Here is a 12,253-nt window from a genome sequence, read left to right as displayed (position 1 = left end):
GTTCTGTACTGAGGTCTCCTCTGTTTCCTCTTCCCATAGTCAGGGCTCCGGCGGCCCTCTGTACTGAGGTCTCTGTTCCCATAGTCGGGGGTCTGGCGGCCCTCTGTTCTGTACTGAGATGTCTGTTCTCATAGTCGGGGGTCCGGCGGTCCCCTGTTCTGTAGTCTCTGTTCCCATAGTCGAGGGTCCGGCAGCCCTCTGTTCTGTACTGAGATGTCGGTTTCCTCTTCCCATAGTCGGGGGTCCGGCGGCGCTCGCTCCTGTACTGAGGTCTCCTCTGTTTCCTCTTCCCATAGTCAGCGGTCCGGTGCCCCTCTGTTCTGTACTGAGGTCTCTGTTCCCATAGTCGGGGGTCCGGCGGCCCTCTTTTCTGTACTGAGATGTCTGTTTCCTCTTCCCATAGTCGGGGGTCCGGCGGCGCTCGCTCCTGTACTGAGGTCTCCTCTGTTTCCTCTTCCCATAGTCAGGGGTCCGGTGCCCCTCTGTTCTGTACTGAGGTCTCTGTTCCCATAGTCGGGTGTCCGGTGCCCCTTTGTTCTATACTGAGGTCTCTGTTCTCTATTCGTATAGTCGAGGGTCTGGCGGCGCTCGCTCCTGTACTGAGGTCTCCTATGTTTCCTCTTCCCATAGTCGGGGGTCCGGCGGCCCTCTGTTCTATACTGAGATGTCTGTTTCCTCTTCCCATAGTCGGGGGTCCGGCGGTGCTCGCTCCTGTACTGAGGTCTCCTCTGTTTCCTCTTCCCATAGTCAGGGGTCCGGTGCCCCTCTGTTCTGTACTGAGGTCTCTGTTCCCATAGTCGGGGGTCCGGCGGCCCTCTGTTCTGTACTGAGGTCTCTGTTCCCATAGTCGGGGGTCCAGCGGCCCTCTGTTCTGTACTGAGATGTCTGTTTCCTCTTCCCATAGTCGGGGGTCCGGCGGCGCTCGCTCCTGCACTGAGGTCTCCTCTGTTTCCTCTTCCCATAGTCGGGGGTCCGGCGGCCCTCTGTTCTGTACTGAGGTCTCTGTTCCCATAGTCGGGTGTCCGGTGCCCCTTTGTTCTATACTGAGGTCTCTGTTCTCTATTCGTATAGTCGAGGGTCTGGCGGCGCTCGCTCCTGTACTGAGGTCTCCTATGTTTCCTCTTCCCATAGTCGGGGGTCCGGCGGCCATCTGTTCTATACTGAGATGTCTGTTTCCTCTTCCCATAGTCGGGGGTCTGCTGCAGTCTCGCGTCTCCGGATCCTCGGGGCTGAAGCACAAGGAGTCTCCCCTCGCCTCTCAGAGCCCCCTGCCGTCCTCCCCGGCCCCGTGGCCGGCTCTGGGCCCCCTGGCGTCTGTGTTTGTGATGCCGCCTCCTGTCCCGGAGACGCAGCTGAGGACTGTGGGGACCCATCGCCAGCAGGGGCCGGTGCCGCTGGAGAAGTCGGTGACCTCTGAGAAGGGCCGGCTGCTGCTCGACATGGCGCTGTTCATGGGCCGCTCGTTTTCTGTCGGCTGGGGCCTGAACTGGATGCTGGCCCACAGCGGAGACGTGCTGAGCGGCTGCAAGGAGAGGACGGAGGCCGGCGACATGGAGGACGTCGACTACGGATATCTGCCCAACCCCGTCTCTGCCAAATCGTAAGTGAGCAAGAAACTGCAGGGGAGGAACCGGCGGGTGACGCTCCAGAGCTGCGCTCCCTGCCCACATGACCTGCACGTTACATAACTGCTGGGACTTGTAGTGTACCTCGGCTGTCTGCGCTCCTGACACAGAGCGTAATAGTGCGACGTGCGTCAGATCTGTAGAGCTGGCAGCGACCAGAGCGAGCGCCCACCACCACCAACCATGGGGGGCCGGGGCTGCGTGCCCTGTGCCCACCGCCCGCGGGGCAGTCGCAGGGTGTCGGTGGGTTGTCAGCCCCTCATCGCTGCCGTGTCCATCCTCCCGGACATCGCACAGCCGCAATAACCAAACGATCGCCGGCGCCGAAGGAATAAATAAGAAACCATTAAAAAAATATATTAAATAAATTCTCCTCTCACCCCATGAAATAGAGAAGTGGTCCCGTCCCACCTTATCTTTACTAGGCCGCTCTCTGAAGATGTGACATCGGCCCGCACAGTAACGGGGGAGAACAGGAAGACCCCCGGAAAGGCAATAACACGGGTGTAGCCCCCAAAACGCGTCCAATAGACTTCATCGATGGGAAGATAAAGCCTTCCGGGCTAAAATAAAGACTTGTAGAAGCGCCATATCACCCCAATCATATATCGCGTGGTATCGCCCTGATCGTATATCTCCCTAATCATGTGATATCATACAACAAAATAGTACAACTCGTGCAGCAGATAATCCAGTCTCTCGCGCTCTGGCCGATAATCCAGTCCCTCGCGCTGCGGCCGATAATCCAGTCCCTCGCGCTGCGGCCGAGGGTGGGCATTACCAGGATGGGGGACTCCCCATTGCTGAGATGCTTATGGCGGGCTCCCACTGTCGGACCCCGGCCCTTTATGGCGGCTCGGCAGCAGGTATATGGGAGCACAGAACATTCTGAGAGGACCTTCCTGTGTTGGGGGGCTGCAGCCACGTATGATCCTCAGGTGAGGGCTGGTTATGTGACGTCGTTTCTCCCCCAGCCTCGCTGAAACCCCCTTTAAGGTGCACATGGAGGAGCTGAGCCTGGAGCAGAAGAGCAGAGATCTGCAGTCCTACCTGATCCCCCTAGAAATCGCCCTGAGGAACAGCTCGGTGCAGAAAGACAGCTGCCCGCGGCTCGTGCCCAACCCCGGGAACGCCGCCATCCATGACTATGCCGGCTGGGCCAGCAAGTTCTGCCAGGAGTCTGCGGAGCGTGAGTGACTCTACTACCCTCCTTCTCCTCCTGCTTTCCTCCTCCTTCTCCTCCTGCTTTCCTCCTCCTGCTTTCCTCCTCCTTCTCCTCCTGCTTTCCTCCTCCTCCTTCTCCTCCTGCTTTCCTCCTTGTTCTTCTCCTCCTGGTTTCCTCCTTGTTCTTCTCCTCCTGCTTCTCCTCCTTGTTCTTCTCCTCCTGCTTCTCCTCCTTGTTCTTCTCCTCCTGCTTCTCCTCCTTGTTCTTCTCCTCCTGCTTCTCCTCCTTGTTCTTCTCCTCCTGCTTCTCCTCCTTGTTCTTCTCCTCCTGCTTCTCCTCCTTGTTCTTCTCCTCCTGCTTCTCTTCCTGCTTTCTTCTTCTTCTCCTCCTCCTGCTCACGCTCCTCCGTCCTCTTCTTCTCCTCCTCCTACTCACGCTCCTCCGTCCTCTTCTTCTCCTCCTCCGTCCTCTTCTTCTCCTCCTCCTACTCACGCTCCTCCGTCCTCTTCCTCTGCAGCTGTGGTGACGCAGTGGAGCCTGACGTGGGCGCTCTGCCAGGCCCTGTGGGGTCAGCTGCAGGAGCTGGAGGCCTGTCTGGATGACGCCAATGAGTACGTGGAGCGGCTGCAGCGCAGGAAGGCCTTCTCTCATTGGCTGGCCAGCACTGCGGCTGGACGCATCGAGGAGGAGGTGACCCTTCACCTGCACGAGCGGCCGATCCAGGCCGTCTTCAGCTTCCTGACCGGCTGTCGGATCAGCGAGGCGTGCCGGCTGGCGCAGAGATCTGGTGAGTGGAATAGTGCTGAGCGCTGTCCTCAGACACTGTGCACATTAGCAACCGAAATCTGCGTGTGTTGAGCTTCTGGGGTCCGTGTGGGGGATGTTCTGTCCTGTGTGCGTGTACCCGACCATAGAAAACCAAGATGTTGTCTCTGCGCAGGCGATCACCGTCTCGCCATCTTACTGTCGCAGCTGGTCGGCAGCCGGCAGGTGGTGGAGCTCAACGTCATGCAGCTGGTGGACTGGAGGAACCTGCAGGTGGACGGCTTCATCCCCGAGGAGAGGCTGAAGGTCTACGCCTTGTTGTCGGCCACCCCGGTGAGTGCGGGGGGAGGAGGCGGCCCGTGTGGTGCGGGGGAGGAGGCGGCCCGTGTGGTGCGGGGGAGGAGGCGGCCCGTGTGGTGCGGGGGAGGAGGCGGCCCGTGTGGTGCGGGGGAGGAGGCGGCCCGTGTGGTGCGGGGGTAGGCGGCCCGTGTGGTGCGGGGGTAGGCGGCCCGTGTGGTGCGGGGGTAGGCGGCCCGTGTGGTGCGGTTTCATTCCTGCTGAGGAACTTTCTCAAGCCTTGATAAAGTTCCTCAATAGGAATGAAATGGTGCCACTAACTGTGTCAGTAAACTACAGCTTATTTGAAGATGGGAGCGCTGCCTTTCTCTCCATGGAGTGTGTGTATGTATGTATGTATATATGTATATATATGTGATATATCATGACTGGCCACCATGATATAGATTATCTTTTACATTTTACAAATTACATAAAGGAAAATGGACCGATGCAAAACTTTGACCAAGGTTTCAGCCCTTAATTAGCCTGTTAGGGTTATGACTTGTTCTTCATCATCATTAGGAAAGGCCGGAGATGCAGATTATAAAAACCAGCCTCCTCTAACCTGGTGCCATAAACCAGCAGGGATGGGGTCTTCTAAGCTGCTGCCGAGCTCTGAGAATGGTGGAGGCCACAAAGCAGGAGAAGCTATGAGAAGAGAGCAAAGAGTTTACAAGTTGCCCTTTCCACAGTTTGAAATGTAATTAAGAAATGGCAGTTACCAGGAGCAGTGGAGGTCAACATAAGGTCTGGAAGACCAAGCAAAATGTCAGTGAGAGCTGCTGGTAGGATTGCTAGAGAGGAAAGTCAGAATCGCTGCATGACTGCAGAAGACCTTCAGAAAGATTTAGCAGACTCTGGAGTTGTGGTACATTGTTCTACTGTTCAGAGACGCCTGCACAAATATGGCCTTAATGGAAGAGTCATCAGAAGAAAACCTCTCCTGCTTCCTCACCATAAAATTCACCTTCAGAAGTGCAAAAGAACATCTAGACAAGCCTGATGCATTTTGGAAACAAGTCCTGTGGACCGATGAGGTAAAATAGAAGTCTGTGGCCACAATGATCAAAGGTATGTGTGGAGAAAAAAGGGCACAGAATGTCAGGAAAAGAACATCCCGCTAACCAATAAGCATGAGGGAGGATCAATCGTGATTTGGGGTTGTGTTGGATCCAATGGCACGGGGAACATTTCACGGGTAGAGACAAGAATGGATTTAATGAAATTTCAACAAGTTCTTGATACAAACATAACACCATCTGTAAAAAAGCTGATGGTGAAAAGAGGAGGATTCTAGAAATGGATAAAGATCCTAAACACAAGTCACAATCCACAATAGACGACCTCAAAAGGCGCAAGCTGAAGGTTTTACAATGGCCCTCACAGTCCCCTGATCTGAACGTCATTGAATATCTGTGGCCAGTCCTCCAAATAGCAGAGGATGCAAGACGCCCCAGGAATCTCACAGAACTGGAGGAATTCTCCAAGGAAGAATGGAGGAAAATCCCTCAAACAAGAAGTGAAAGACTCCTGTCTGGATACGAAAAGCGTTTACAAGCTGTGATGCTTTCACAAGGGGGCGCTACTAGGTACTAACCATGCAGGGGGCACAAACTTTTGCAATTGACTATTTTCCTTTTTTGTAATTTTTAAAATGTAAAAGACGAAAATATACAAGGAAATGTGTCATCTGTAACTTTAGGTCTTTTAGATCATTTCATCTTCAACTTGCTGAACTGTTCACAATAACAGGAATTTTGATCAGGGGTGCACAAACTTTTATATATATATATATATATATATATATATATATATATATATATATATATATATATATATATATATATATATATATATATATATATATATATATATATATATATATATATATATATATATATATATATATATATATGTATCTATATCGAGAGAGAGAGAGAGATAATCTCTCTCTATATATATATATCTCCAGCAGCCATGATTGATGTATATAGTGACCGTCCGCCATGTTGCCGGTCCCCTCCCCCAGGTCTGGCAGTCATCTGATAAGAGGAGCATTAACGTCTGCTCGGAGCTGGACTGGCGGCGCGCCCTGGCCGTCCATCTCTGGTACATGCTGCCACCCACCGCCTCCATCCCGCAGGCGCTGCAGCAGTACGAGACCGCCTTTCAGGTAGGTGCCGCCTCTCGTGGTCCTCGCTGCGCCATCCGCTGCTCTCGTCATTGACCGCGGGTCTTTATTGATCAGGAGTCGGAGGATGGTTCCCGCTACGCCGCCTACCCCCTGCCGGCCTACCTGGAGGGCCACGGCCTCCGCCTAGAGGCCATCGATGCGGACACCTCCTCTGTCCGGAGAGACGTCTGCTTCCACCTTCTGAAGTTGTACAGTGACCGGTGAGCTGCGGGGGGGGGCACTTACTTATTGGCTTCGTATAACGCTGCTGCTTTGTGGTCGGTCCGGACGCTGCACTCGGACATCGCCGCTCACACACGGCATTAACCCTCTGTATCCCTCCCGGTTTCTCTGTAGGTGTTATGATCTTCGGCAGCTGTTGGACCCCAGAAGCGTGACCCCGGACCCCCTGGACTATCGCCTCAGCTGGCATCTGTGGATGGTGCTGCAGGCGCTGAACTACCGGCACCTCTCCGGGCAGAGCCAGGGCCTGCTGCATGCCAGCTACGCCGAGCAGCTGGAGAGCGTGGGGCTGTGGCACTGGGCCGTATTCGTGGTGCTGCACATCCCGGACGCCATGTAAGCACCGACCCGCTCCGCGCGCCCCTCCGGAGTTGTGCGCGCCCCTCGGGAGTTGTGCGCGCCCCTCGGGAGTTGTGCGCGCCCCTCGGGAGCTGTGCGCGCCCGTACCCAGCCCTATGTCGTCATCTGTCCTACACCACACAGGAGCTTGGGTGACCCCCGCTACAGCCCCTCAGGTGGCCCCCAGACTCCGGCACATCATCCATCATGGCTGCACAGTTGGAGCAGGATGTGTTGTGTATATTGTGATCTATGGGGGGATCTCCGGTATATACCCGGTGTAGACCCGTGGCGTATAACCCCTATTCTTTCTCCAGTGTACGAGAGCGGTCAGTGCGGGAGCTGCTGAACAGACACTGCGCCCTGCGGGAGACCCCCGAGACGCTGGCAAAGGAGAAGTTCCTGGTGGAGAAGCTCCTCATCCCGGCAGAGTGGATCTACGAGGCCAAAGCGATCCGCGCCCGGAGAGATGGGGACCACCATAGGGAGGCGCTGTATCTGCTGCGCGCCAGACACTGGAACCAGTGCCACAAGCTGGTGTGCCGGCACCTGGCGTCAGGTACGTCCTGGGTCCGTCTCCAGCAGTTACTGCGGCCTCCATGCTGACTGCACCAGAGGCTGGAAACTCTCGCAGATGGTTTGTTGCTGTGTGTCAGCGTGGAGCGATTCTGGACTGTTGCACAGTAGCAAACCCTCAGCGAGCGGTGTTGGCAGCAGCACAGTCTGCCTCGCCTGCCCTGAACCTACTGTAAGTGATGCGGGTGTCGCTGCTTTTGTCTTGTAGACGCCATCATTAATGAGAACTACACGTACCTGCGCAGCTTCCTGGACGAGCTGTCCCGGCCGGAGCACAGCGTTCACATCCAGGGCTGGGACACGGCCGGCCAGGTGTACATGGACTACATCAGCATCATCCAGATGCTGGAGCGCAACCGCCAGGTGAGGCCCGGAACTGCGGGTGGGGGGGTAGTGGCTGCACAGCGCAGGAGGGGGGATGCACGGCACTGTGATGGGGGAGCGGTGCAGGTGTGTGTATGTGTTGGGGGGGGGGGGGGGGGGAACCGGCTGCACGGTACTACGAGTTGGGGGGGAGGGGGGAACGGCTGCACGGTACTGCGTGGTGGGGGGGGGGCGGCTGCCGGCGCCCCTGTATCCATTGTGTGGCGCAGGAAGCTGCACGGTATGTGACTGGCAGCCATGCAATCTCTGCCAGCATCTGATCCGGCACCTATCAGCCCCCTGACATGACGGGGTAGCGATGGCTGGGGGTCACCATAGGGGGGCTGGCTGCCATCTTGCTGCTGGTATGCAGCCGGCTCTGGGATCTCAGTAGGGACACAGTCGCCCGTTTATTTTTTATTGTCATTAATGCAATCTGAAAACCAGCACTGGGCGAGAGATCCAGTCCTCGGGCTGCGGCAGATGGGAAAGAAAAGTTCTGGATTTTGGGCAAATAACGGCACAAACTGAGTTTTTATTTTTTTACCACTAATATTATTTTGAAGTATTTTGTGTTGGCCAGCAGGGGGCGCCCTCGCACTGACCTGGCCATTGTGTCCCCCAGGTCAGGACAATATCCAGTGGTAGAATTCTGGGATGTTTTCACCACAATTTTACTTTTTCTCATGAGACCCCGAGGACGGAGGAGCTCTGCAACCCGAAGGCCGGACTGCGCAGAACTCCGTCTGCTCCGGCTCTGCTTCATTCACCGCCTGGGAGGCTCCAGCGAAGCCGCGCACCGCTGGGGTGTTACTGACCAATCCTGGTGACGGGATGAGGCGGACCACACGACCCTCCACTCCATGCAGACCCCATATGTGGTGTCACAGGTTGTAGGGGGCCACTGTGTCTACTGTTGGACAACTACAACTCCCAGCAAACCCTAAGAGCTGAAGATGTGGGGGATGAAGCTGCAGCGACGCGCGTTGAGGGCGGAGGCGTCCGATCTCGGCTTCACCTTTTCTTTTCTTCTGCAGAACGAATCGTCCGGCTGTGAACTGGAGCAACTACACACGAAGGTGACGTCCATCTGTAACCGGGTGGATCAGATCCACTGCTGCTGCTCCAAGGACCGGCTGGCGCAGTCCGGTGAGTCCGGGCACCTGGGGTGGGCCCTGTGACTGGTGGCAGTGCTCGTGAGGTGTCCTTCCTCCTCAGTCTGGGCCCCTCGGTGGTGACTGGCGGCAGCGCTCGTGAGGTGTCCTTCCTCCTCGGTCTGGGCCCCTCGGTGGTGACTGGCGGCAGCGCTCGTGAGGTGTCCTTCCTCCTCTGTCTGGGCCCCTCGGTGGTGACTGGCGGCAGCCCTCGTGAGGTGTCCTTCCTCCTCGGTCTGGGCCCCTCTTTGGTGACTGGTGGCAGTGCTCGTGAGGTGTCGTTCCTCCTCAGTCTGGGCCCCTCGGTGGTGACTGGCAGCAGCGCTCGTGAGGTGTCCTTCTTCCTCGGTCTGTGCCCCTCGGTGGTGACTGGCGGCAGCGCTCGTGAGGTGTCCTTCCTCCTCTGTCTGGGCCCCTCGTTGGTGACTGGCGGCAGCCCTCGTGAGGTGTCCTTCCTCCTCGGTCTGGGCCCCTCTTTGGTGACTGGTGGCAGTGCTCGTGAGGTGTCCTTCCTCCTCAGTCTGGGCCCCTCGGTGGTGACTGGCGGCAGCGCTCGTGAGGTGTCCTTCCTCCTCGGTCTGGGCCCCTCGGTGGTGACTGGCGGCAGCGCTCGTGAGGTGTCCTTCCTCCTCGGTCTGGGCCCCTCGGTGGTGACTGGTGGCAGTGCTCGTGAGTGTCCTTCCTCCTCTGTCTGGGCCCCTCGGTGGTGACTGGTGGCAGTGCTCGTGAGTGTCCTTCCTCCTCGGTCTGGGCCCCTCGGTGGTGACTGGTGGCAGTGCTCGTGAGTGTCCTTCCTCCTCTGTCTGGGCCCCTCGGTGGTGACTGGTGGCAGTGCTCGTGAGTGTCCTTCCTCCTCGGTCTGGGCCCCTCGGTGGTGACTGGTGGCAGTGCTCGTGAGTGTCCTTCCTCCTCGGTCTGGGCCCCTCGGTGGTGACTGGCGGCAGTGCTCGTGAGTGTCCTTCCTCCTCCGTCTGGGCCCCTCGGTGGTGACTGGTGGCAGTGCTCGTGAGTGTCCTTCCTCCTCGGTCTGGGCCCCTCGGTGGTGACTGGTGGCAGTGCTCGTGAGTGTCCTTCCTCCTCTGTCTGGGCCCCTCGGTGGTGACTGGCGGCAGCCCTCGTGAGGTGTCCTTCCTCCTCGGTCTGGGCCCCTCTTTGGTGACTGGTGGCAGTGCTCGTGAGGTGTCGTTCCTCCTCAGTCTGGGCCCCTCGGTGGTGACTGGCAGCAGCGCTCGTGAGGTGTCCTTCTTCCTCGGTCTGTGCCCCTCGGTGGTGACTGGCGGCAGCGCTCGTGAGGTGTCCTTCCTCCTCTGTCTGGGCCCCTCGGTGGTGACTGGCGGCAGCCCTCGTGAGGTGTCCTTCCTCCTCGGTCTGGGCCCCTCTTTGGTGACTGGTGGCAGTGCTCGTGAGGTGTCCTTCCTCCTCAGTCTGGGCCCCTCGGTGGTGACTGGCGGCAGCCCTCGTGAGGTGTCCTTCCTCCTCAGTCTGGGCCCCTCGGTGGTGACTGGCGGCAGCCCTCGTGAGGTGTCCTTCCTCCTCAGTCTGGGCCCCTCGGTGGTGACTGGCGGCAGCGCTCGTGAGGTGCCCCTCCTCCTTGGTCTGCGCCGCTGCGGATCGCCGCTCTTAACTAACGCGCTTTCTGTCCTTCCAGAGATGGCGAAGCGCGTGGCGAACATCCTGCGCGTGGTCATGTGCTTGCAGGACTCCCCGGACTCTGAGGAATCGGACCTGCCGCGCGTCCCCCTCAGACTGCTCGCCCCCCACATTGGGCGGCTCCCGATGCCGGAGGACTACGCCCTGGAGGAGCTGCACAGCCTCACCCAGTCCTACCTGCGGCAGCTCACCGTAGCCGGCCAGTAGCCCGAGCCAACATGGCGGACACTTCTCCAGAGCGGAGCCGCCACGGCGGAGTACACCGGACCCCGCTTCCTCAGTCGTCCTCATGTACAGAATTAACCCCCCGGGGGTCGAGTGGGGGAGGGGGATCTCGGTGTTTTCTGGCGGCCATGTCTCCTGCAGGTGAGCGGCACAGTTCAGATGGCGGACTCTCATTTTATCATACTCTAGGGGGCGCTGCTGCCCTCGCACTGGAGCCTCATCCTTGCTGATGGTTTCCCTCCTGGACTGATCCGTAGTCGGTGCCCCAGCAGCAGAGACCGGTGCTGCCCCCTGCTGGCTGCTGTGTGAGTGCCGCGGTAGCCGCTTCTATCCGAGTGTTTGCTTTTTAGCCAGAGATTATACAGAGGACGGTAATAAATATTCTACATTTCTTGTTTTTTGGGGGTTTTTTTTGTTTCTGAGATTTTTAATAAAATGTTAATAATTTGGATTTCTTCTATTTTTCCTGAAATCCTCTGCGCTGCTGGAGGGGCGGCCTTGCGCCTGCATGATGTAGATTGTATGCAGTAAAGCTGCACGGCCGTATCACACAAGAGGATTAGATACAGCAGGCAGTATGACATACTATAGGCTTAGATACAGGACCTCTGGCAGTATCACAGTAGGCTTAGATACATGACTACAAGCAGCTCAGCCATTGATCTTTGTGTGATATGGACAGTAGTGACAAGATTGGATTAGATACTGCAGATGGTATCACATGAGGCTTAGATACACGCAGACAATGGATAAAGAGGCTCAGCAAATGGTATCACAATATGATTGGATTCAGTAGACAGCGTCGCCTACAGTAGGCTTAGATACAGCTCAGCAGATGCCATCACATGGTAGGATTAGATACAGAATAGACTTGGATACGACGCAGAAAGATGCGCACATGATGGGATTAGATACACACTTACAGAGTATCACACACAATGGGATTAGATACAGCAGCGCGACTTTGCAGGAACTTCTCGCTGCTGCCGACAGATTTGGCAGGAGAAGGACGGCAGGAGAGGAGGAGGAGGAGGATGATGAGCAGGTTGAGGAGGATGAGCAGGAGGAGGAGGAGGAGTGTCTGGAAGGAAGGGTGGAGCCGCCGCGCAGCCTCCAGCTCCTGTGTGACCACAAGTCCCAGCATGACAGCACCTCCCATCATCCTCCGCTGGCAGCAGTGGTGCAGAGCCTGCAGTCAACACCAGGGGGAGATGTGGGTTCAGCTCTCTATGGCTCCTGCTGATCTGTGTGCACAGCTCCCCCTTTTGTTGACTGCAGTGGGGGGGGGGGGGTCTCCCATCACAGCTGACCCCCCCCCCACAATCCTCTGGGGCCTTGTACAGACAGAGCCCCTCTTTACAGCACTTGTCTTCCTCCCCACTAAGTTCAGACTGAGAGGAGATGGTTTAGGTTCCTAGTAGTTTGAGCTGTAGTATAAAGCATGGAGGATAAACCACAGTGGCCTCAACCTCTAAGGAGACAAGATTACAAACTGTGTTAGGAAATACAGCTAAGATGGCGTGACTAATTGTAAAGGTGTCACAGTGGAGCAGAGCTGCAGTGTAAAGTACAGGGGGGGGGGGAGACAGGAAGTGGAGCTGCTGGTGGTCATTGAGCCCCTCGTAGTGGTCTCCGC

General features: G+C 57.0%; 1 protein-coding gene across 3 annotated transcripts in view; it reads left to right on the top strand.

Moving 5' to 3' along the window:
• The window catches only part of NUP98 (nucleoporin 98 and 96 precursor), a 45,050-nt gene extending 34,036 nt beyond the window's left edge, over positions 1-11,014 (top strand). For all 3 annotated transcript variants that reach the window (XM_073661108.1, XM_073661109.1, XM_073661110.1), the window contains exons 23-33: positions 1,189-1,600; positions 2,600-2,814; positions 3,308-3,577; positions 3,731-3,888; positions 5,924-6,067; positions 6,143-6,288; positions 6,425-6,646; positions 6,967-7,208; positions 7,434-7,588; positions 8,626-8,737; positions 10,391-11,014. In XM_073661108.1, the coding sequence (XP_073517209.1) occupies positions 1,189-1,600; positions 2,600-2,814; positions 3,308-3,577; positions 3,731-3,888; positions 5,924-6,067; positions 6,143-6,288; positions 6,425-6,646; positions 6,967-7,208; positions 7,434-7,588; positions 8,626-8,737; positions 10,391-10,599 (2,285 nt within the window). In that variant the 3' untranslated portion in view covers positions 10,600-11,014. The remainder of the gene's footprint in view (positions 1-1,188; positions 1,601-2,599; positions 2,815-3,307; positions 3,578-3,730; positions 3,889-5,923; positions 6,068-6,142; positions 6,289-6,424; positions 6,647-6,966; positions 7,209-7,433; positions 7,589-8,625; positions 8,738-10,390) is intronic.
• Positions 11,015-12,253: the final 1,239 nt, after the last annotated feature.

The sequence above is a fragment of the Phyllobates terribilis genome, unplaced genomic scaffold, assembly GCF_046119375.1.
Source record: "Phyllobates terribilis strain yellow unplaced genomic scaffold, ASM4611937v1 Scaffold_2__4_contigs__length_985480577, whole genome shotgun sequence".
Lineage (NCBI taxonomy): Eukaryota > Metazoa > Chordata > Amphibia > Anura > Dendrobatidae > Phyllobates > Phyllobates terribilis.
This window is presented reverse-complemented; position numbering and strand designations above follow the sequence as displayed.